The 22,890-nt window shown below is 55.4% G+C and overlaps 2 protein-coding genes across 3 annotated transcripts in view; one reads left to right on the forward strand and one right to left on the reverse strand.

Moving 5' to 3' along the window:
- Window positions 1–22,890, forward strand: part of LOC103888610 (CEA cell adhesion molecule 6) — a 913,736-nt gene that overhangs the window by 213,394 nt on the left and 677,452 nt on the right. The window lies entirely within an intron of this gene.
- The window catches only part of ATP1A3 (ATPase Na+/K+ transporting subunit alpha 3), a 27,628-nt gene continuing 5,033 nt past the window's right edge, over window positions 296–22,890 (reverse strand). The window contains exons 2-23 of one of the 2 annotated variants that reach the window (XM_024237140.3): window positions 22,424–22,510; window positions 22,266–22,325; window positions 21,847–22,050; window positions 20,021–20,134; window positions 19,769–19,903; window positions 19,175–19,292; window positions 18,787–19,055; window positions 15,780–15,978; window positions 15,594–15,703; window positions 15,374–15,508; window positions 12,486–12,678; window positions 12,023–12,198; window positions 11,808–11,944; window positions 10,307–10,457; window positions 9,475–9,643; window positions 4,136–4,290; window positions 3,933–4,056; window positions 3,183–3,328; window positions 2,537–2,667; window positions 1,376–1,477; window positions 963–1,054; window positions 296–679 (exon numbers count right to left, since the gene is read on the reverse strand). In XM_024237140.3, the coding sequence (XP_024092908.3) occupies window positions 651–679; window positions 963–1,054; window positions 1,376–1,477; window positions 2,537–2,667; window positions 3,183–3,328; window positions 3,933–4,056; window positions 4,136–4,290; window positions 9,475–9,643; window positions 10,307–10,457; window positions 11,808–11,944; window positions 12,023–12,198; window positions 12,486–12,678; window positions 15,374–15,508; window positions 15,594–15,703; window positions 15,780–15,978; window positions 18,787–19,055; window positions 19,175–19,292; window positions 19,769–19,903; window positions 20,021–20,134; window positions 21,847–22,050; window positions 22,266–22,325; window positions 22,424–22,510 (3,036 nt within the window). In that variant the 3' untranslated portion in view covers window positions 296–650. The remainder of the gene's footprint in view (window positions 680–962; window positions 1,055–1,375; window positions 1,478–2,536; window positions 2,668–3,182; window positions 3,329–3,932; window positions 4,057–4,135; window positions 4,291–9,474; window positions 9,644–10,306; window positions 10,458–11,807; window positions 11,945–12,022; window positions 12,199–12,485; window positions 12,679–15,373; window positions 15,509–15,593; window positions 15,704–15,779; window positions 15,979–18,786; window positions 19,056–19,174; window positions 19,293–19,768; window positions 19,904–20,020; window positions 20,135–21,846; window positions 22,051–22,265; window positions 22,326–22,423; window positions 22,511–22,890) is intronic. The other variant, XM_054540514.2, reaches the window with a different exon arrangement.

The raw sequence follows: 22,890 nt of genomic DNA on the forward strand, positions 1-22,890 counted from the left end.
TGTCCCCTGGGTCCTACTCCTATAGGAGAGGCTCCCAGTCACCATCCCACGTCTGCTTCCCTCCCTCTCCCCTGTTCTGATTCCACAATGCCATCGCCTGGTGAATTCAAGCCGCTCTGACTATCGTGGAGTTGAAAACTCTGTGATTAGACGGCTCTGAGATTCCGTGACTTCCAAGCCAGTGCCAGGCTAAGTTCCTGTGGTTTTGAGAATCGCCTGGCAGCGCACCCCAGCAGAGGGGACGCTGTCCCAGCTGCAGTCCCCGTCCAGAAAGCAGGCACGACACACACACCGCTTCTCTCTCCTCACTGATATATTTGATAATTGTCCAGAACCAGAGATGGCATCAGCCGGGGGGCTGAAGGGGAGTAAAAAAGAGCCCAGGGAGGTGGCTGGGGCCGGAGAAATGGATAGAGGGGTGAGGAGAGGGAGAGAAACTGACACAGAAAAGAGAGAGGAGAGAGGCTTGGGGCAGGGGAGAGAAGCCGGCCAGAGTGGGGGCGGCAGGAGATAGTGGAGGGGGTGGGGGCCAAGGTGGGGCCACGGGGAGAGAGGGCTCCTCCCCTCAGAATACAAAATTGGGGGGACTGGCAGGGGCGGTCCTGGGTCTAGGGGACGGGGAAGAGATGGGCGATGTGGTGGGGCTGAGGTCAATAGTAGGTTTCCTTCTCCACCCAACCTGGAGAGACAAAGAAGGAAAGAAAGAGACAGAGTAAGAGATGGAGAGAGACAGGCAAAGCGAGGCGCCCAGCAGAGAGAGGGACAGAGAGGGAGAGAGACAAGGAAACCACACAGACAGAGACCTGTGAGAAGACAGAGTGGGGGCCCGGAGAGATGGGAAGAGAGAGAAGAGTGGGAACCAGGTGGCAGAGCCATCCAGCAGGGTGAGGGGAGCCTGGGACCAGCTGCCTGAGACCCTGCTGCCCCCCGCCCCCCTCGGCTGCCTTGCCGAGCCCCCTCACCCCCTGGGTTCCTGCGCAGGATGAGTTTGCGGATTTCGTCGTAGACGAAGATGAGGAAACTGTAGGGGAAGGCACAGAACCACCAGCTGGGCCTGCGGAGGGGAGAGCAGGAGGGCTTGAGCGTGGGGCCCTAACGAGAGGCGGAGCTTCAGGGGACAGGAGGCGACACAGCGGGGCAGTCTCCCAGGATCCTTCGTGCTCACAGGTGGAGGGTGCCCTGGGCAGGGCTGGGGCCTGGGGTCTGCGGAGTAACCTGTGGTGGGAGCAGCCCATGGGGGAGGCTCGGGGGCATCAGAATGGGGACCGCATTGGGGACACCAGGGGAGGTGGGGCCTGAGGTTCAGGCTGAGTCTAAAGGAAGGCTCCGTGGCAGGCACTGGCGTGGGCAGGGCTGGGGGCAGCGGGGCACTCACTTGAGAGGGTACATGCGCAGGGCCACGTCCATGCCGGGGCAGTAGGACAGGAAGGCAGCCAGGGCCGTCTCCTCAAACAACCCGAAGATCAGGATCTTGTTCCTGGAGGCACAGAAGGGCAGGGCTGGGCCCAGAGAGCACCCACCCTGCACCTGCCACCCCGCAGAGACAGGGGGAGGCACAGTGCAGACACCCAGAGACAGCAGCACAGACACAGAGACAGAGAGGCAGAGACATAGGGAGAGACAGAGATGGGGAGACATGCCCCGACAGAGAGAGACAAAGATAGAGGCAGAGTGATGGTGACACAGAAAGAGACAAAAGACAGGGACAGACACAGAGACAGGGACAGACACAAAGACAGACACAGAGACAGAGACAGACACAGAGAGAGACAGACACAGAGACAGGGACAGACACAGAGACAGACACAGAGAGGGACAGACACAGAGACAGGGACAGAAACAGACACAGAGACAGGGACAGACACAGAGAGGCACTGGTATAAAAAGAAAAGGCCAGGGGCACCTCCACCACACAGCTGAGAGAGAATCTAGGACACACAGGACCCCTTGAGAGAAAATCAGTGCAGTGGCAAAACCCAAAATGGGCTGGGCATGGTGGCTCACACCTGTAATCCTAGCACTGTGGGAGGCTGAGGCAGGAGGACTGCCTGAGCTCAGGAGTTTGAGACCAGCCTGGGCAACATGGCGAAACTCTACTAAAAATACAAAAAATTAGCCGAGCCTGGTGGTGCACACCTGTAATCCCAGCTACTTGGGAGGCTGAGGCACGAGAATCACTTGACCCGGGAGGCGGAGGTTGCAGTGAGCCGAGATTGTGCCACTGCACTCCAGCCTGGGCAACAGAGCAAGACTCTGTCTCTAAATAAATAAATAAAAATTAGCCATATATGATGGTGCACGCCTCTAGTCTCAGCTACTCAGGAGGCTGAGGTGGGAGGGTCACTTGAGCCCAGGAGGTCGAGGCTGCAGTGACCTATGATTACACCACTGAACTCCAGTCTGGGTGACAGAGTGAGACCCTGCCTCAACAAAACAACAAAAAACCAAAGCAAGGACACAAGAAGAAGCACACAGACAGACAGACACTCGGACAGGACAGATGGCTGTACAGTCACCGTGTGCCCCCAGCCCTCACTTCATGCCCTGCTGGAAGACCGAGTTCCTCCGGGTCTTGCAGATGATCAGATCAGCCCACTGGACGACTACGATGCTCACAAAGAAGGCCGTGTGGCAGGTGAACTCCACCACCTTCCTCTGCTCATATGTCTGCAGGAGCGGTGACCAGGGCACGGGATGTCAGTTGGTGGCACTGCAGCCTAGCCACCACCCCAACATTCCGGTGCTCTTTGCCCCACCCCATCCTGCATGGGATCCCCAGGGCCTCAGGTGTGTCTTCCTTCTGCGGGCTCATAGTCCCGAGGGAGGAGTCAGGAGATGTACAAGGAAGAAGAAAGGTTAATGGTGATCACCGTCCACCAGGGGCCAGGGAGGAGGATAAGGACCCTGTGGGCCTCCCAAGGAGGACAGACAGCAGCTGGGCTTTGAAGGGACAGACAGAGGTGGGGAAGAAGGCCTGGCAGGGCAGAGAGCTCGGGCAGTGGGACACAAGGCTCCAGATGGGCTGGGCCAAGGGCATCCAGGAAGCCCCAGGTGCCCAGCAAAGGCCTTGACGCTGCCACAGGAGACTGAGGGGCCATCGTAGGAAGTGGCCGTGCATGGCTGGAACAGCTCTCCCTGGGGATCTTATGGTGGGCAGGTACACAGCACCCTGCCCCACTCACCCACTGCTGCCCGTAACTGTCCTCCAGGTCATTGACGGTGCGGTCATCCCAGTTCAGCCGGATGCCCACCAGGTTGCCGGGCAAGAAGCCATTTTCTGCCAGGATCACAAAGTAAGAGAAGAAGCCACCGAGAGCCTGGATCATTCCTGGAAGGAGGAGAGAGGAAGCAGAGGAGAGGCTCAGATTGGGGCCAGCAGCCAGCCCAGGGCACCTCAGAGGGCCCGGAGGCCCCCTTGGAGAGGGGAGTATGCCCTCCTGGCCCTGTTATCTGGACACTGGTTCCCAGAGGGTGACCTGAGGTCTCACTTGGTGGTGAGGCCCTGAGATGGGTGGGCCACCTGGGACAGGCGCTTTGGAGAGGGGGCTCTCCCAGAGGGATAACCCGGAGCCCCTCTCCCACCTGACCTAGGCCACCTAAACATCATGAATTCTTGGGGGATCCCCAGCTTGAGCTCCCTATGCAGAAATGACCTCCCTGGGCCTGGGACCACCGCCATGAAGTCTCTGCTTGCTGGGACAGCCTCCAAGGATGGCTGCTCCACTCCTCTGGGGATCTGCACACATCAGCAGCAGAGAGGAGGAGGTCTAGAAGGATGGGGTGCAGACCCCGCCCTCAGATAGCTCACTGGTTGGTCCTGTCCACGTCTGCTCCCCTGAGTCAACACCAGGGTCCCAAGCACCCACGGTGGGCCAGGCACCGCTCTAGGCCCGGCATTGGGCCGTAAGGAGGTGGAGTCCCCGGTGCCTCACCGATCTGCCCATAGGCCATGCTGATGAGTCTCTCATTGACCAACTTGTCCGTCCGCGGGTTCCTGGGCTGTCTCTTCATGATGTCGCTTTCGGCAGCCTCGTACGCCAGTGAGATGGCAGGGACCTGGGCGGAGGAGGCCAGGTGAGCCGAGGAGGGGAGGACTCCACCCTCCTGGGCCCCAAGGGTGGCTGCCAGGGCTCACCATGTCGGTGCCCAGATCGATGCAGAGGATGGTGATGGTGCCCAGGGGCAGCGGGATGTTGGCCATGATGAACAGCAGGAAGGGCGTGATCTCCGGGATGTTGCTGGTCAGGGTGTAGGCGATGGACTTCTTTAGGTTGTCAAAGATCAGGCGGCCTGTGGCACGGGCAGGCTCAGAGCAGGCGCCCATGCCAGGGAGCCCACTCCCTCTGCCCCTCCTCCGCCCCCATCCAACGTCTTTTTTTTTTTTTTTGAGACAGAGTCTGGCTCTGTCTCCCAGGCTGGAGTGCAGTGGTGCGATCTTGGCTCACTGCAAGCTCCGCCTCCCGGGTTCACACCATTCTCCTGCCTCAGCCTCCCAAGTAGCTGGGACTACAGGCGCCCGCCACCACGCCCGGCTAATTTTTTTTGTATTTTTAGTAGAGACGGGGTTTCACTGTGTTAGCCAGCATGGTCTCAATCTCCTGACCTCGTGATCTGCCCTCCTTGGCCTCCCGAAGTGCTGGGATTACAGGCGTGAGCCACTGCGCCCGGCCTGTCCAGCATCCTTTTCTACCCCCAAGCCCACCCACCATTTTTTTTTTCTTTTTGGGACAGGGTCTCACTCTGTTGCCCAGGCTGCAGTGCAGTGGCACGATCACGGCTGACTGCAACCTCGACTCCCAGGCTCAAGTGATCCTCCTGACTCAGCCTCCCATGTAGCTGAGACTACAGGCATGCGCCACCACATCCAGCTAATTTTTGTATTTTTAGTAGAGACAGAGTCTCACCACTTTTCCTAGGCTTGTCTCTAATTTCTGGGTTGTGATTCCACCTCGGCCTCCCGAAGTGCTGGGATTACAGGCGTGAGTCTCCACACCTGGCCCCTCACCCACCTGCCTTTCCACATAAACATCCAACCACATCGCCTTTGTCGAAACATTCTTGAAATAAACACTTTGGAAGATGGTTTCGGAGTTTCTATCAAACATCCCCCACCCCACCGACCGAGTAATCCGACTCCTACGTTTTATACCCAAAAGAGAGGAGGACTGTTTATGCCCAGCAAAAAGCAAGTACGAGAATGTTCACCGTAGCACCACTCATCAGAGCCAAAAGCCAGAGTCAACCCCATGTCCATCAACAGGTGAGGGATGAATAAACCACGGTACATCCACGCAGTCAAATACTGCACAGCAAGAAGGGGTGAGCTACAGACACAACTCCGCAGCTGGATCTTGGATCCCGTGCTGATTGACACGAGCCAGACACAAAAGCATTCTTAGCATCCGACTCCAGCTGGAGCAGGCTCAGCACCCATCTCTGGGCTAAAAGTCAGGATAATGGTTATGTCTAGGAGGAGGGATATAGACTGGAAGGGGAGCAGACAAAACCTAAATGGTGGGCTGGAATGGTTCTCTATCTTGACTGGGATCTGGTGGTTGCATGGCTGTGTACATGTGTAAAAATTTATACACCCTGTCTGGTTGAATATTTTATTGATATATAATATGCCCAACTCACTGTATGCATGCCATATCTCAATAAATATTCAACCAGTACAGGGTGTCTAAAGTAAACAAAATAAAGATTAACCTAGGCCAGGCGCTGTGGCTCGCGCCTGTAATCCCAACACTTTGGGAGGCCGAAGCGGGAGGATTGCCTGAGATCAAGAGTTCAAGACCAACCTGGCCAACATGGTGAAACCCCGTCTCTACTAAAAATACAAAAATTAGCTGGGCGTGGTGGTGGTCACCTGTAACCCCAGCTACTTGGGAGGCTGAGGCAGGAGAATCATTTGAACCTGGGAGGCGGAGGTTGCAGTGAGCCGAGATTGTGCCATTGCACTCCAGCCTGGGCAACAGAGCAAGACTCCGTCTCAAAAAAATAAAATAAAATAAAATAAAATAAACATTAGCCGGGCACGGTGGCTTGAGCCTGTGGTTGCAGCTACTTGGGAGGCTGAGGTGGGAGGATCACTTGAGGAGGTCGAGGTTGCAGTGACTGATGATTGCAGCACTGAGCTCCAGCCTGGGCAACAGAGTGAGACCTTGTCTCTAAATAAATAAATAAGTAAAAAGATTAGCTCATGAACAATGAGGTCAATCATTAAGAAAGAACAGGCCGGGCACGGTGGCTCAACACCTGTAATCCCAGCACTTTGGGAGGCCAAGGCAGGTGGATCACGAGGTCAGGAGATCGAGACCATCCTGGCCAACATGGTGAAACCCCGTCTCTACTAAAACACAAAAAATTAGCTGGGCGTGGTGGTGCGTGCCTGTAGTTCCAGCTATGTGGGAGGCTGAGGCAGAAGAATCACTTGAAGCTGGGAGGTGGAGGTTGCAGTGAGCCAACATCACGCCACTGCACTCCAGCCTGGCAACAGAGCAAGACTCATCAAAAAAAGGGAAGGGAGGGGAGGGGGAAGGAAGGAAGGGGAAGGAAGGAAGGAAGGGGAAGGAAGGAAGGAAGGGGAAGGAAGGAAGGGAGGGGAAGGAAGGGAGGGAGGAAGGAAGGGAGGGAGGGAGGGAAGGGAAGGAGAAGCAGGCTGCTTGTGGTGTGGCTGCTTTGATTGCTTTGATGTCTTTTGCATAGCAATAAGAGCCTGGGCCGCTCCCACCTGATATTCTCGTTCCCTGCATTGTGCTCTTCTCCATAAACTAGGGGTTTCTCATCCTAAAGTATTTATGGATGAAATGATGACTTAAATATGCATCAGCATAATCCAGTGTGTGTTCCAGGGGGTGGGGAAGAAACAAGATGTGCCGTGCGCTGACTGCTGCTACAGCTGGGATGGAGGCGCAGGGGCTCACTGTGCCTTTGCTCTACTTTTGGGTGTATCTGGAATGCCCCCGATGGAAGTTATTTTGTTTGTTTGTTTGTTTGTTTGAGACAGGGTCTCGGATCTCACTCTGTCTCCCAGGCTGGAGTGCAGTGGCACCATCATGGTTCACAGCAGCCTCGACCACCCAGGCTCAAGTGATCCTCCTGCCTCAGCCCCCCAAGTCGCTGAGACTACGGGTGTGCGCCACCACGCCCTGCTAATTTTTAAAATTTTTTGATCTTTGAGGTCTTAATTTGTTGTACAGGCGGGTCTTGAACTCCTGGGCTCAAGCGATCCTCCCGCCTTGGTCTCCCAAATCGCTGGGATTGCAGGCGTGAGCCCCCGTGCCCAGTCCCTGACGGAAGTTAGATATTTCTTCCCTCACTTCAGAGAGGCCTTCCCTGTCCACCCCATCTGGGCAGGACCCTCACTATTATCTATCACAGCGGCCTGCTTTCCTGCTTTCTTCGGGGCATATATCACAATTTGTAATTACATATCTGTTAACTTGTTTAAGGCTGTCTCTCCAGCCCCGTGAGAACAGGGATGGTGTCTGCTCTGCTCACAGCTGCCTCCCAAGCTTCCAGCATAATGCACAAGATTTGGAAGGAGCAGATGGCTGTATCTGAGACAGTGTGTGTACTGTGTATGCATAGATGTCTTGGGGAGGCCAGGCATGGTGGCTCATGCCTGTAATCCCAGCAAATTGGGAGGCCAAGGTGGGAGGATTGCCTGAGCCCAGGAGTTGAAGACCTGGCTGGGCGGGTGGCTCATCCTTGCAATCCCAGCACTTTGGGAGGCCGAGGTGCGGGGATCACTTCAGGTCAGGAGATCAAGACCAGCCTGGCTAACATGGTGAAACCCCATCTCTACTAAAAATACAAAAATTAGCCTGGTGTGGTGGTATGCACCTGTAATTCTAGCTACTCAGGAGGCTGAAGCAGGAGAATTGCTTGAACCCAGGAGGTGGGGGTTATAGTAAGCCGAGATTGCATGCCTGTACTCCAGCCTGGGTGACAGAGCAAGACTCTGTCTCAAAAAAAAAAAAAAAAAAAAAAAGACTAGCCTGGGCAACATGGTGAAACCCCATCTCTACAAAATCTTAAAAATCAGCCAGGTGTGATGGTGCATACCTGTAGTCTCAGCTACTTAGGGGCCTGAGGCAGGAGGATTGATTAAGTCCCAGAGGTGGAGGCTGCAGTGAGCCATGATTGTGCCACTGCACTCCATCCTGGGTGACAGATTGAGACCCTATCCCCACCCCCAGCCCCCAAAAAAAGATGTATCTTGGGGGGATAAGAAGGTGTTAACCATGGTTTCCTCCGGGATATAGGAGACAAGGGCTGAGGACATTTAATCTGTTACTCTGGGCTCGGCTTTGCTGTTTGAATTCTCTTTTACCATGAACTACTTTTTACACCAGAGACATTTCAAATAGGAGAGAGAAATTGGAAGAAAATCCACGAAGGCATGAACCGTGATTATTTCTGGATGGCAAGGTTATGGGTGATTCCACTTTTTTCCTGAATGCTTTTCTGCATTTGTCTATAATTATCATGAATTAATTTGATGATCAGAATAAATCTGAATGTGAACCAGCCCTTCTGTGGCCTTGAATAAATCTGAATGTGAACCAGCCCTTCTGTGGCCTTGAATAAATCTGAATGTGAACCAGCCCTTCTGTGGCCTCGTCCGGGCCTGTCAGGAGGTGGTGCCTGACGGCTCTGCAGCCCCCACCTCAGCAGCACCAGCCTCAGACCCAGCCCCTCACACCACCTTGCCTGTGTACCGGTTCCTCTGCCTGTGACTCCCTGGCACTAGTCTATGTGGACGTCACAGCATGGCCCCTGACTTGGCTCAGCCATGCCTGTCCACTCTGGGAAGCTCCCTTGACCCCCAGCCCAGGCTGGCAGAGGGGGTCTCCCCCAGGGTCCCTGGCTTCCCCCTGGTTGGGCTTGAGAATTTTTTTTTTTTTTTGAGATGGAGTCTCGCTCTCTCCCCCAGGCTGGAGTGCAGTGGCGCGATCTCAGCTCACTGCAACCTCCACCTCCTGGGTTCAAGCAATTCTCCTGCCTCAGCCTCCCAAGTAGCTGGGACTACAGGCACGTACCACCACGCCTGGCTAATTTTTTGTATTTTTAGTAGAGACGGGGTTTCACCATGTTAGCCAGGATGGTCTCGATCTCCTGACCTCGTGATCTGCCAGCCTCGGCCTCCCAAAGTGCTGGGATTACAGGCGTGAGCCACCGCACCTGGCTGAGAGTATCTTTAAAAAGCCTCCAAGTCAGCTTCACCCACCAGATGGGGCCTGGGCTGGATGATGCGTGGACCCTGAAGTGTGTCAGCTCAGTCCTGCTCAGGGGAGCTCCCGACCCCACGGGGGAGGAAGACAGAAAAGGACAGGCTCAAGCTCCTCCAGGGCCAGGGGGGCTGTGGTCTCCGCCACACATCCCCCTGCAGCCCTGGCCAGTTCCCCTTGCTGGTCTCAGGCCTCCGGCAGTGACCCTGGTCTCCAGGGCCACCCCTGGCCAACTCACCCTCCTCCACCCCAGTGACAATGGAGGCAAAGTTGTCATCCAGCAGGATCATGTCGGCTGCCTGCTTGGAGACGTCAGAGCCAGCGATGCCCATGGCCACCCCAATGTCGGCCTTCTTCAGAGCGGGGGAGTCGTTCACACCATCCCCAGTCACAGCCACAATTGCACCCTGGAGGGAGAGAGGGTAAGGATGACACGCAGAGGCCAGGCCCCAGAGTCTCCTCCTTCAGATCCAGAAGCCCAAGACCCCAGCCCCCTCCTCCTTCAGACCTAGAAGTTCAGGTCCCCAACCTCCTCTTCCCCTCAGACCTAGGAGTTCAGGCCCCCAGTCCTTCCTCCCTCAGACCCAGGGGTCCAGGCCCCCAGCCTCTTTCTCCCTCAGACCCAGGAGCCCCAGCCCCAAGTCCCTCCTCCCTCAGACCCAGGAGCCCAAGCCCCCAGTCCCTCCTCCCTCAGACCCAGGAGCCCAAGCCCCCAGCCCCTCCTCCCTGAGACCCAAGGGTCCAGGCCCCCAGCCCCTCTTCCCTCAGAGCCAGGAGTCCAGGCCCCCAGCCCATCCTCCCTCAGACCCAGGAGTCCAGGCCCCCAGCCCCTCCTCTCTCAGACCCATGGGTCCAGGCTCCCAGCCCCTCCTCCCTCAGACACATGGGTCCAGGCCCCCAGACCCTCCTCTCTCAGACCCATGGGTCCAGGCCCCCAGCCCCTCCTCTCTCAGACCCAGGGGTCCAGACCCCCAGCACCCCCTCCCTCAGACCTAGGAATCCAAGCCCCGGCCTCAGTGAGGACCCAGGAATCAAGGCCCCGCCCCCTCCTCTGCGGGAGCGCAGCCCACCTGTCTCTGACAGCCCTCCACAATGATGAGCTTCTGCTGGGGGGACGTGCGGGCGAAGACGATCTCGGTGTGATTCTGCAGGATCTCGTCGATTTGCTCGGTGGTGAAGTCCTTGAGGTCGGTGCCGTGGATCACGCAGGCCTTGGCATCCCTGGGAAGAGCAGAGAGGACGATGGCTGAGGTCAGCGTGTGTGATGAGTGGCAAAGTGATCCCTGAAGGACAGAGAAACAGAGGAGCCAGCCCCACAACCAGGAGAGCCAGAGGACCAGGGGCTGGGGGAGGAGGCCTCTGGGGGAAGCAGGGGAGAAGGAGGCTACTGCAGCAGGGCATGCGGGCAGACCTGAGGAAGGACTTCGGAGCAGTGGATTTATTTATTTATTTATTTTTGAGATGGAGTCTTGCTCTGTCCACCCAGGCTGGAGTGCAGTGGCGCGATCTTGGCTTACTGCAACCTCTGTTTCCTGGGTTCAAGCGATTCTCCTGTCTCAGCCTCCCTAGTAGCTAGGATTACAGGTGCCCACCACCATGCCTGTGTAATTTTTTTAAATTTTTAGTGGAGATGGGGTTTTGCCATGTTGGCCAGGCTGCTTTCCAACTCCTGACCTCAAGTGATCCACCCGCCTCGGCCTCCCAAAGCGCTGGGATTACAAGCGTGAGCCACTGCGCCCAGCCAAAGGGCAGTGGATTCAGAGGAACGGAGATATATGGACAAGCAGAAGGGAGGCAGAGTCAGAGACAGGCATGAGGATGGGAATGTCAAAGAAGTCAGAAAAACAGAACAGAAAAGAGACAAAGACAGACAGACAGGAAAAAAGAGAGACAGACACAGAAAGAATGGATTCTACTGAATCCTCTGAGATAGGAATTATTAGTAGCCCATTTTAGAGATGGGCGAACTGAAGTTCATGGATGCTAAAGGACTTGCCCAATGTCACACAGCTTGTGAGCAGTAAAAGCTGGGATGCAGGCCGGGCGCGGTGGCTCACACCTGTAATCCCAGCACTTTGGGAGGCCGAGGCGGGTGGATCACCTGAGGTCAGGAGTTTGAGACCAGCCTGGCCAACATAGTGAAAACCCATCTCTACTAAAAATACAAAAAAAAAAAAAAAAAAAAATTAGCGGGGCATGGTGGAGGGCCCCTGTAATCCCAGCTACTCAGGAGGCTGAGGCAGATAATTGCTTGAACCCGGGAGGCAGAGGCTGCAGTGAGCTGAGATCGCCCCACTGCACTCCAGCCTGGGTGACAAAGCAAGACTCCATCTCAAAAACATAAATAAATAAATAAAATAAAATAAAGGCTGGGATGCAAACCTATGCCTGGCTACCTCTGTGGCTGCAATGTCCCCACACCGGAGGGAGGGCCAGACTCAGGGCCTGGTCCATGGAGGAGTCCCAGAAAGAATGGGACGGGCAGTGCAGAGGGAGGCTGGGGGGAAGCGGTCCCCCTGTGTCAACACCCTAGAGGGATGTCCAGGGCCCTGGCTGGGATGGGTGGCTCACCGGGGGTTAACCTGGCTGACGGGAATGTTGAGCCGGGCGGCGATGTCCTCCACAGTCTCGTTGCCCTCAGAGATGATGCCCACGCCCTTGGCAATGGCCTTGGCCGTGATGGGGTGATCGCCGGTGACCATGATGACCTGCAGGCATTGTTTTTTAGGGGTGGCCTCTCCCGCCCCACACCTGGCCTTGCCTCCCCCAGCCACCCCAAGCCACACCTTGATGCCTGCGCTGCGACACTTGCCCACCGCGTCAGGGACGGCTGCCCGGGGCGGGTCAATCATGGACATGAGGCCCACAAAGCAGAGGTTGTCCGTGGTGAAGTTCACGTCATCACAGTCGAAGGCAAAGCCCTTGGGGAACTGCTCCTCGGGCAGGTAATAATGGCAGAAACCTGGTGGCAGGGAAGGGTTGGGGTGTGAGGGTCCCAGCCTCGGAACCTCTGCCCCATGCCCCTAGATGCCTGCATCGCCTGCATTCCAACTCCCCATCAGCAAGACGGCCGGTCAGTATTCATTTCCTAGGATGCCTTCCCCTCTCATCCATCCATTCATTCATTCATTCATTCATTCATTCATTTACAGTACATTCTGGGAGGCCCTGGGCTGAGCCAGGCTTTGGGCAGCATCACAACCCTCCTTGCCCTCCAGGGACCCCAGAGCCCGCCTGGCAGCCTCGCACCAAGCACGCGCTCGCCCAGGCCGCCGAGCTCGAGGTAGGCATTCTGGAAGGCCTCCTTCATCTCCTCGTCCAGAGGCTGCTCCTTGCCCTGTAGCAGGATGGTGGAGCAGCGGTCCAGGATGCGCTCGGGGGCACCCTTCATCACCAGCAGGTATCGGTTGTCATTGGGGTCCTCGGTCTCATGGATGGAGAGCTGGGGACCGAGCAGAGGGTGGCATGCCTGAGCCACGCAGACACCAGGAAGCTCCCTGCCCCATCCTGTCTCCTGTCCAGAGCCACGGGTGCCAGGATAGACCCACACCAGGGCTCCTCGACACTCTCTTACAGAGACCTCTGCTCATTCCTGTCCACTCTGTCTATCTCATGGATATATATTTCTTTTTCTTTTTTTTTTTTTTTTTTTTGAGATGGAGTCTCGCTCTGTTGCCCAGGCTGGAGTGCAGTGGCGTGATCTCAGCTCACTGCAACCTCCACCTCCTGGGTTCAAGCAATTCTCCTGCCTCAGCCTCCCGACTAGCTTGGGATTACAGGCACCACCACCACACCCAGCTAACTTTTGTATTTTTAGTAGAGACGGGATTTTGCCATGTTGGCCAGGCTGGTCTTGAACTCCTGGCCTCAAGTGATCTGCCCTCCTCGGCCTCTCAAAGTGCTGGGATAACAGGCATAAGCCACCAAGCCCGCGCTCCCCTCCTCCCACCCTGTTTTTTTTTTTTTTTTAAAGACAGGGTCTCACTCTGTCACCCAGGCTGGAGAACAGTGGCGAGATCACAGCTCACTGCAGGCTTGACCTCCCAGGCTCATGCGATCCTCCCACTTCAGTATCCCACGTAGCTGGGACCACAGGTCCATACCACCATGCCTGGCTAATTTTTTATAGAGACGTGCTCTCCCTATGTCGCTCACGCTGGTCTTAATCTCCTGAGTTCAGGCGATCCTCCTGCCTCGGTCTCCCAAAGTGCTGGGATTACAGGCGTGAGCCACCACGCCCAGCTGTATGCTTCCATTTTTATGAAATGTCCAGAATAGGCAAATCCATACGGACGGAAAGTAGGTTAGTGGTTGCTTAGGGCTGGGAGTGTGGGGGAGGAGGGGGCGGGTGACAGCTGAGAGATGTGGGGTTTCTTTTTGGAGGTGATGAAAATGCTCTAAAATTGACTATGTGGATGGCTGCCTATATCTGCGAGTATACTAAAACTATTAAATTATACACTTAGAGGGACGAGCTATGGTATGTTAATTATATCTTAATAAAGTTATTTTAAAAGCTCTGAGTCAAGTCCTGTCTCTCTTTGGCTCAGAGCCCCCTGAAGGCTTGTGTGCTCCTCAGAGTCACAGCCAAATCCTCTCCATGCCCGTGGGGCCTGACAGGATCTGGCCAGCACCCACCACTCCCACCACACTCCCTGGCTCCCAGCCCCTCCGCACTGGCTGGCTGGCTAGTGTTCAGATGCGTCAGCACACTCCCGCCTCTGGGCCTTTGCACAGGCTGCGCCTGCTACCGGAGCACTCTTCCCCCAGACACCTGCAGGGCTCCCTCCCTCAGCACCACAACCACTACGATTACCTCCTCATGCCTTTGTTATTGTCTGTCTTCTAGAACCAGAGCGTAAGTCTCAGAGAGAGGGTACTTCACCATGTCACTCACTACTATGTGTACACCCAGCACCCAAAACAGGGCTTAACTTGTGGTGGCTGCTCAAAAAATGTATACTGAATGGGCCGGGCATGATGGCTTATGCCTGTAATCCCAGCACTTTGGGAGGCCGAGGTGGGTGGATCACTTGAGGTCAGGAATTCAAGATCAGCCCGGCCAACATGATGAAACCCCATCAATACTAAAAATACAAAAACTAGCTGGGCGTGGTGGTGCATGCCTCTAATTCCAGCTACTCGGGAGGCTGAGATATGAGAATCACTTGAACCCAGAGGCAGAGGTTGCAGTGAGCCAAGATCACACCACTGCCTTCCAGCCTGGGTGACACAGCGAGACTCCATCTCAAAAAAAATTTACTGAGGCCGGGCGCAGTGACTCATGCCTGTAATCCCAGCACTTTGGGAGGCTGAGGCAGGCAGATCACGAGGTCAGGAGATCGAGACCATCCTGGCTAACACGGTGAAACCCCGTCTCTACTAAAAATACAAAAAATTAGCTGGGCATGGTGGCAGGCGCCTGTAGTCCCAGCTACTCTGGAGGCTGAGGCAGGAGAATGGTGTGAACCCGGGAGGTGGAGCTTGCAGTGAGCTGAGATCGTGCCACTGCACTCCAGCCTGAGTAACAGAGCGAAACTCTGTCTCAAAAAAAAAAAGTTTGCTGAATAATTTAAAGTTGCTGCTCTGCCCTAAGAGGTCTCCTGCTTGTTCCCACTCTCTGCTGTAGGAAAACTTTCTTTTTTTTTTTTTGAGTCAGGGTCTTGCTCTGTTACCCAGGCTGGAGTGCAGTGCGTGATGTAGGCTCTCTGCAGCCCCAACCTCCCCGGCTCAGGCAATCCTCCTGCCTCAGACTCCCAAATCACTGAGATCACAGGCATATACCACCACACCTGGCTAATTAAAAAAAAAAATTCGTACAGATAGAGTTTTGCCATCTTGCCCAGGCTGGTCTCGAACTCCTGCCTCAAGTGATCCTCCCACCTCAGCCTCCCAAAGTTCTGGTGTTAGAGGCATGAGCCACCGCGCCTGGCCTGCAGGAAGATCTTTACTCCTCAGTGTCTCACTCCAACAGAGATCTGGCTCCCACTCTCAAGCTCTCCCTGTTCCTCTCCCCACCAGGCGGGTATTATCATTCCCATTTTACAAATGGGAAAATCAAGGCTCTATGACACCTCTTTACAGGCATCATAAGGAACCTGAGGTCCAGGCTGGCTCTCCCGGAAAGCCCAGAGTACCTGGTATTTGTTGGTGGAATTGAAGGGAATCTCAGCCACTTTCTTGTTGCGTTCACGCATCAGCTTCACGGAGCCAGAGGACAGCTCGATGCACTTGAGCAGGGCAGACTCAGAGGCATCCCCGGCCACATCCCTCTGCAGGGAGAAAGAGTTGTCAGAGCAGGGGCAGCTGAGGGGAGGACACCGGCAGGGCCGAGGTGAAGCCAGCAGCTGAACCCACCTTGAGCACAGGGATGTTGTCCTGACCGCCCTTGAAGACAGCGCGATTGCAGAGCCCGGCGATGTGAGACAGGGCCACCCAGGTGTGTGAACTCTTGTCAAATGAGGTCCCTGGGGGAGGCACGTGTGAGGACCAGGGACTCCTGGAGCCAGGCCCCCATGGTCCTCACCCGGGGCCTGCACTCACCTGACTGGTCCTCAGTGGTGTCAGCCTCGTGGATCTGGTTGTCAAACCACATGTGGGCGACTGTCATGCGGTTCTGAGTGAGGGTCCCTGTCTTGTCCGAGCAGATGGTGGACGTGGAGCCCAGGGTCTCTACAGCCTCCAGGTTCTTCACCAGGCAGTTCTTCCGGGCCATGCGCTTGGCGGTCAGCGTCAGACACACCTGGAGGACGAGCAAGGGCAGGCAAGTTACAGGGACAAGCCCGGTGGCAGGGTTGGATGAGTGACACAAGGGCCACAGCCCAGCTGCCCAGCCCCCAGAGAATCCTGAGGGCCTGGAAAAGAATGAGGCAGCACCCAGCAATGCCACCCCCAAGTTCAGACCAACAGAAACAGGGCAGAGACACCCGAAGACAGGGACTAGAATGCTCATAGCAGCCACATGTATAATAGCGCAAAACGGCCAGGCATGGCGGCTCACGCCTGTAATCCCAGCACTTTGGGAGGCCGAGGTAGGCACATCACTTGAGATCAGGAGTTCGAGACCAGCCTGGCTAACATGGTGAAACCCCATCCCTACTAAAAATACAAAAATTAGCAGGGCATGGTGGTACATGCCTGTAATCCCAGCTACTTGGGAAGCTGAGGCACGAGAATCCCTTGAACCCAGGAGGAGGAGGTTGCAGTGATCTGAAATCGTGACACTGCACTCCAGCCTGGGCAACAGAGTGAGACTCCGACTCAAAAAAAAAAAAAAAAATTGTCCAAAACTGCAAACTACTCAGATGTCCACTAACAGCAGAAAAGCTAAATTGTGGACAATGGAATACTAACATTGATAAAAACAAATACATTACTGCTGCCTGCACCTGCATGGGTGAACGTCAAAAACATGTTCAGCCAAAAAGAGCCAGAAATGAGTTCGTACTGAATTATTCCATTAATACGAAGTTTGAACACAGGCAAAGTTAATCTATGCTGTTAGCAGCCAGATCAGGGGTTACCCTTGGGTTGGGTGGCAGGGGCTAAATAAGGTCTTGAGGGGGCTTCAGGGAGACGCAATCTCAATGCAGCTGACGTGATTGTGTTCAGTTTGCCCCAAATCATCAGACTATATGCTCACAATATGCTTAATCCTTTGCGTATAAAAATCCATTTGACATAGGGTAGCATTCAACATTGCTAATACGGAAAACAGTAAACTTTTTTTTTTTGTTTTTGAGACACTGTCTTGCTCTGTCGTCCAGGCTGGAGTGCAGTGGCTCAATCTCAGCTCACTGCAACCTCCACCTCCCAGGTTCAAGCAATTCTTGTGCCTCAGCCTCCCGAGTAGCTGGGATTACAGGCACCCACCATCACGCCTGGCTAATTTTTGTATTTTTAGTAGAGATGGGGTTTTGCCATGTTGGCCAGGCTGGTCTTGAACTCCTGACCTCAAGTGATCCACCCACCTCGGATTCCCAAAGTGCTGGGATTACAGGCGTGAGCCACCCTACCCAGCCCTAATATGGAAAACTTCGCATAAAACATTAAGTCAAAGAATGAAAGAGGAGAATGGTATTTCTAAGATAGTTTCTGCCATGCACCTTGAAGACAGCATTTAGTCAATATGCTCATAGCTGTCAGGGGGAACCTCACAGAGAATGGACTTCTGGGGTGAAGCTGGCAGCAAAGCAGCCAGAGGAAAACTTAAAAAAAAATAATAATAATAATAATAATTATTATTATTATTATTTTCTTGAGATGGAGTCTCCCTCTGTCACACAGGCTAGGGTGCAGTGGTTCAATCACGGCTCACTACAGCCTCAACCTCCCAGGTCAGCCTCCCGAATAGCTGGAACTACAGACATGTACCACCACGCCTGGCTAATTTTTTAATTTTTTTTTTTTTTTTTTTGAGACAGAATCTCGCTCTTGTTGCCCAGGCTGGAGTGCAGTGGCACGATCTCAGCTCACTGCAAGCTCTGCCTCCTAGGTTCAAGCTAGTCTCCTGTTTTAGCCTCCTGAATAGCTGGGATTACAGGCACCCGCCACCATGCCTGGCTAATTTTTGTACTTTTAGTAGAGACGGGGTTTTGCCATGTTGGCCAGTCTGGTCTCAAACTCCTGACCTCAGGTGATCCACCCACCTCAGCCTCCCAAAGTCTTGGGACTACAGGCGTGAGCCACTGTGCCCGGCCTTTACATTTTTTGGTAGAGATGGGGTCTTACTATGTTGTCCAGGTTTGTCTCAAACTCCTGACCTCAAGCAGTCCTCCTGCCTCAGCCTCCCAAACTGTTGGGATTAAAGGCGTGAGCCACTGCGCCAGGCCTATTATTTTATTTATTTATTTATTTTTGAGATGGAGTTTCACTCTTGTCACCCAGGCTGGAGTGCAATGGCGCGATCTTGGCTCATTGCAACCTCCGCCTCCCAGGTTCAAGCGATTCTCCTGCCTCAGCCTCCTGAGTAGCTGGGATTACAGGCATGTGCCACCACGCCCCACTAATTTTGTATTTTCAGTAGAGACAGGGTTTCACCATGTTGGCCAGGCTGGTCTTGAACTCCTGACCTCAGGTGATCTGCCCGCCTTGGCCTTCCAAAGTGCTGGGATTACAGCATGAGCCACTGCGCCCAGCCTCATTATTTTATTTTTTAACTTGATGTACTCTTCGACTTTTCATCATGAGCGTGCACTTCTTAATTTTGTAAGTAAAGTTAACAAGCAGTAGGATTGTTGGCTCTTTACAGCTTGCCAGTGTTTCTCAAGATTTTTGTTTGTTTCTTTCTTTGATTGTTTGCTTTGTTAATGAGGCCCTCTGAGTCAGGCCCAAGTTGTCTTTCACAAGAACACTGTGATCCAGGCCCCCAGTCCCTTCTCCGGCCCCAGGGGTCCAGACCCCAGCCCCTCCTCCCCCAGACACACGGGTCCAGGCCTCCAGCCCCTCCTCCCTCAGACTCAGGGGTCCAGGACCCCAGCCCCTCCTCCCTCAGACCCAGGAGCCCAGACCCCCAGGCCCTCCCCGCCCAGACCCAGGAGCCTGGCCTTACAGTGACAGTGGCCAGCAGACCTTCTGGGACATTGGCCACGATGATGCCGATGAGGAAGATGACAGCCTCAAGCCACGTGTATCCGAGAATGAGGGAGAGGATGAAGAAGGAGACGCCCAGGAAGACAGCCACGCCAGTGATGAGCTGGATGAAGTGCTCAATCTCGATGGCGATGGGCGTCTTGCCCACCTCCAGCCCTGATGCCAGGGTGGCGATGCGGCCCATGACAGTGCGGTCACCCGTGGCCACCACCACGCCCCGAGCCGTGCCTGCAGGCCAGAGGGGTTAGGCTGAGGTGGGGTGGCTCAGGGAGGTTCTGGAGGCCTGACCCCCTGGGACACATCCCTGTGTCTGCCCCAGCTGTGTGTCTTCTCTGCACCCGCCTCACCTTCCACACAGTTGGTGGAAAAGAAGGTGATGTTCCGAGTCTCCAAGGGGTTGTCGTGCGTGCAGTCGGGAGAGCGAGTCTGGGGCTCGGATTCGCCAGTCAGGGAGGAGTTGTCCACCTGGGGGTAGGTGCAGCAGAGAGAGGGTTCAGTCCAGGGCCTGGGACAGGAGGGTATTTGTGCAGAGGGCTTGGGGCTGAAGCCTGTGTGCCTGGAGATCACAGCTAGAAGCCTGGGTGCCCAGTGGGTGAGTGGTGTGTGGGAGCCCAGAGGCTGGGATCTTGAAGGTGGGGAAGGCACAGGGCTGCTGGCCAAGGTCTAGGGTCCCTAAGGATCTCCGAAAGGTGAGGGCTGGGCCTGGACTCCTGATTGTTAGGTGAGGAGGGGGCCCAGGGTCTAAACTCCTGGGTCTGAGAGAGGAGGGCCTGGGGGCCTGGACTCCTGGGTCTGAGGGAGGAGGTGTTGGGGCCCGGACTCTTGGGTCTGAGGGAGGAGGGTCTGGGACCTGGACTCCTGAGTCTGAGGGAGGAGGGGCTGGGCCTGAGCTCCTGGGCAGCCTGAGGGAGGGTAAAGCTGGGCCCCTGGCCCAGGCCCACCTTGCAGCCATGGGCTGAGATGATCCGCAGGTCAGCTGGCACTCGGTCTCCGCCCTTGATCTCTACCAGGTCCCCGACCACCACCTCCTCAGCGTTCACCTGCATCTTCTCACCTTCCCGGATCACCAGGGCTTGCTGAGGTGGGATGGAGTAATGTCACCTCCCAGACTCCCTCTGCCTGGGGGTCAGTGGGCCCGGCCCCCAGCCCATACACTAACACCCCCGTCTGGCCCCTTGCTGGGCACCCTTCACCTGGGGCACCATGTTCTTGAAGGACTCCATGATCTTGGAGCTCTTGGCCTCCTGGTAGTAGGAGAAGCAGCCAGTGATGATCACCACAGCCGCCAGCACGATGCCCAGGTACAGCTGTGGGGAGATGTGGGGATGGTGATCAGGGGCCGCCCGAGCCACTCTCCACCAGTCCCTGCTCGCCTGGAGTCTGGGAAGGGAGCTTTGTGTCAGTGGGGTCTGTATTTGTGTGTCTGACCCCAGGTTGGTTATGAGGGTTGGTGTGTCTGAGTCTCCCCTGTTTGTGCTTGAGTCCCTCTTTCTGTAATGGTTGTGTTTGAATCTAAGGGTCTGTCGATTTTTTTTTTTTGAGACAGAGTCTCACTCTGTTGCCCAGGCTGGAGTGCAATGGCATGATCTCGGCTCACTGCAATCTCCGCCTCCTGGTTCAAGCGATCCTCCTGCCTCAGCCTCCTGAGTAGCTGGCACTACAGGCGTGTGCCACCACACCCAACTAATTTTGTGTATTTTTAGTAGAGATGGGGTTTCACCATGTTGGCTAGGATGGTCTTGATCTCCTGACCTTGTGATCCGCCATCTTGGCCTCCCAAAGTGTTGGGATTACAGGCGTGAGCCACGGTTCCTAGCCTTTTTTTTTTTTTTTTTTGAGACAGGGTCTCGCTCTGCTGCCTAGGCTGGAGTACAGTGGCACAATCTCAGCTCACTGTAGCCTCAACCTCCCAGATTCAAGCAATCCTCCCACCTCAGCCTCCGGAGTAGCTAGGACTACAGGTGTGTGCCACCAGGCCCGGCTATTTTTTGTATTTTTTTAGAGACTGGATCTGTCTGGGTATGTTACTCAGGCTTCTGGAACTCCTGGTCTCAAGTTACCCTCCTGCCTTGGCCTCCCAAGGTGCTGGGATGACAGGCATTAGCCACCACGCCCGACTTGTCCATCTATTTTGTGTGTGTGTCTGTCCTCCTGCACGTGTTGAGTCTGGGATGCGGCTGTCTGTCCGTGTGTCTGTCTGACTGGCTGCATGCCTGACTTTACATTCGACAAGGCAGCTTCTTTGGTTCTCTGTGTGTGGATCTCTGTCTCTGTGTCTCCAGCTCTGCCTCTGAGGGCTTATGTCTGAGACTGTTTAGATTTGAATATCTGAGGACACTCTCTGTGCCTCTCATGTCTCTCTGTCACCAGGTTATGCCTGCATTGCTGTGTGTGTGCGTGTGTGCGTGTGTGCACGCGTGTCAGTGTGTGTGTGTTTCTCTTGTCAGTGTACATCTGAGTCTGTGTCTGTGTTTTTGAATTAGGTGGCCATGTTTGAATCCACATCCTGGTGTGGCTTCTGCGTTGACCCTCCATGCACATGCGTGTGTGTGCACACACACCTACCCAGGTGAGCATCTCTGTGTGGCCGATGTGTGGGTTTGTGTTACGTGCCTGGGATCTGAGGCTGCATCTCGAATGTGTCCCTGTGTTATGGGGATGGGCCCTGATGTATCAGCAGTGGGGTGTGCCTGGGTCTCTATGTGACACTCACTCTGGGTATCTGTCAAGCCATGACCACGTGCTGGTGTCTGTTCTCAAGGCCGCTGAGGTCACACAGCCTTGGGACAGAGCCCTGGCTCACACGTCCTGCTGTGGGGCCTCGGACAAGTTACCTGGCTTTTCTGAGCCTCAGTTTGCCTTGTATCTGATCTGGTTCTCTTGCTGGGTGATTGTGAGTTAGTTGGGAAAAAGGGGGAGAGTGGGCTGTGAAAAGCCTAGAGGGATGGGAAGAAGTTGCGGCGCAGTGTCCGTAAATAAATGTGCAGGGCCTTGCGCAGGGCAGGGTCCAGGCACTCACGTTGTCACCAGAGGGGTCATCCTCGGTGCCCGCCTGGATACCGTAGGCCAGGAAGCAGAGGATGGCCCCGATCCACAGCAGGATGGAGAAGCCCCCGAAGAGCTGCCGGCAAAACTTGACCCACTCTGGGGTGGTAGGCGGTGGCGTGAGTGCGTTAGGCCCATCCCGGGCCAGGATCTCCTGGGCTTTGCTGTGGGTCAAACCCTGAGGGACAGAGGACTCACACAGAACCCTCCCTGGGCAACCCTGGCACCCCAGGCCTTCACCAGACCCCCAGAACTTAAGACACCAGCCACAGCCCCTCCTCCCTCAGGCCCAGGAGTCCAGGCCCCCAGCTCCCCCTCCCTCAGACCCAGGGATCCTAGCCCCCAGCTCCTCCTCCCTAATTCCCAGGGTCCCAGCCCACAGCCCGGCCGCACCTGCACACAGTCTGTGTTGTATTTCCGGCAGACCTCTTCCACTGACATCTTGTGCTCTGTCTGAGGAACAGGAGTTTGGGGGAGACGGTGAGTGCCTAGGCCAGCCAGGAACTGGCGAGGTTCTCTGGGAGGGTGTGCGGGCAGAGGGCGGGGCTTACCATAGCCACCTCCTTCTTGAGGTCATCCAGGTCCCGGCGCTCCTTGCCCTTGTTCTTCTTGGGCGAGTCCTTGTCATCTTTCTTGTCCTGCGAGGTGGCGATACGATAGCTGTCAGAGCCACCAGACTGCGGGCGAGAAGGGGTTCCAGGGGGACACCGGCCCTCCGTGCCCCGGCTATCCTCCTGGCTGGTGCCCCTGCATCTCTGGGTGGGGGTCTCTGTCTGCCTCTCGGGGTCTCCCTGTGTCTCCCGGCGCCTCTGGGTGACTTCACCTCCCTTCTGCCTCTGGTGACTCTCAGGCCTCGTGAGTCTCATCTGCTCCAATTGGCTTCCCTGTCTCTGGTTCTGTGTGTCTCTGAGTCTCTGTCCCTGAAGGTCCCTGTCTGCCTCCTGCCTGTGTTTCTGTCTCTCTCTGTTTCTGTGGCCATCTTTGTGGGTCTCTCCCCTTCTGTGTTCTGTGTCTATGT

The sequence above is a fragment of the Pongo abelii genome, chromosome 20 (assembly GCF_028885655.2).
Source record: "Pongo abelii isolate AG06213 chromosome 20, NHGRI_mPonAbe1-v2.0_pri, whole genome shotgun sequence".
NCBI lineage: Eukaryota > Metazoa > Chordata > Mammalia > Primates > Hominidae > Pongo > Pongo abelii.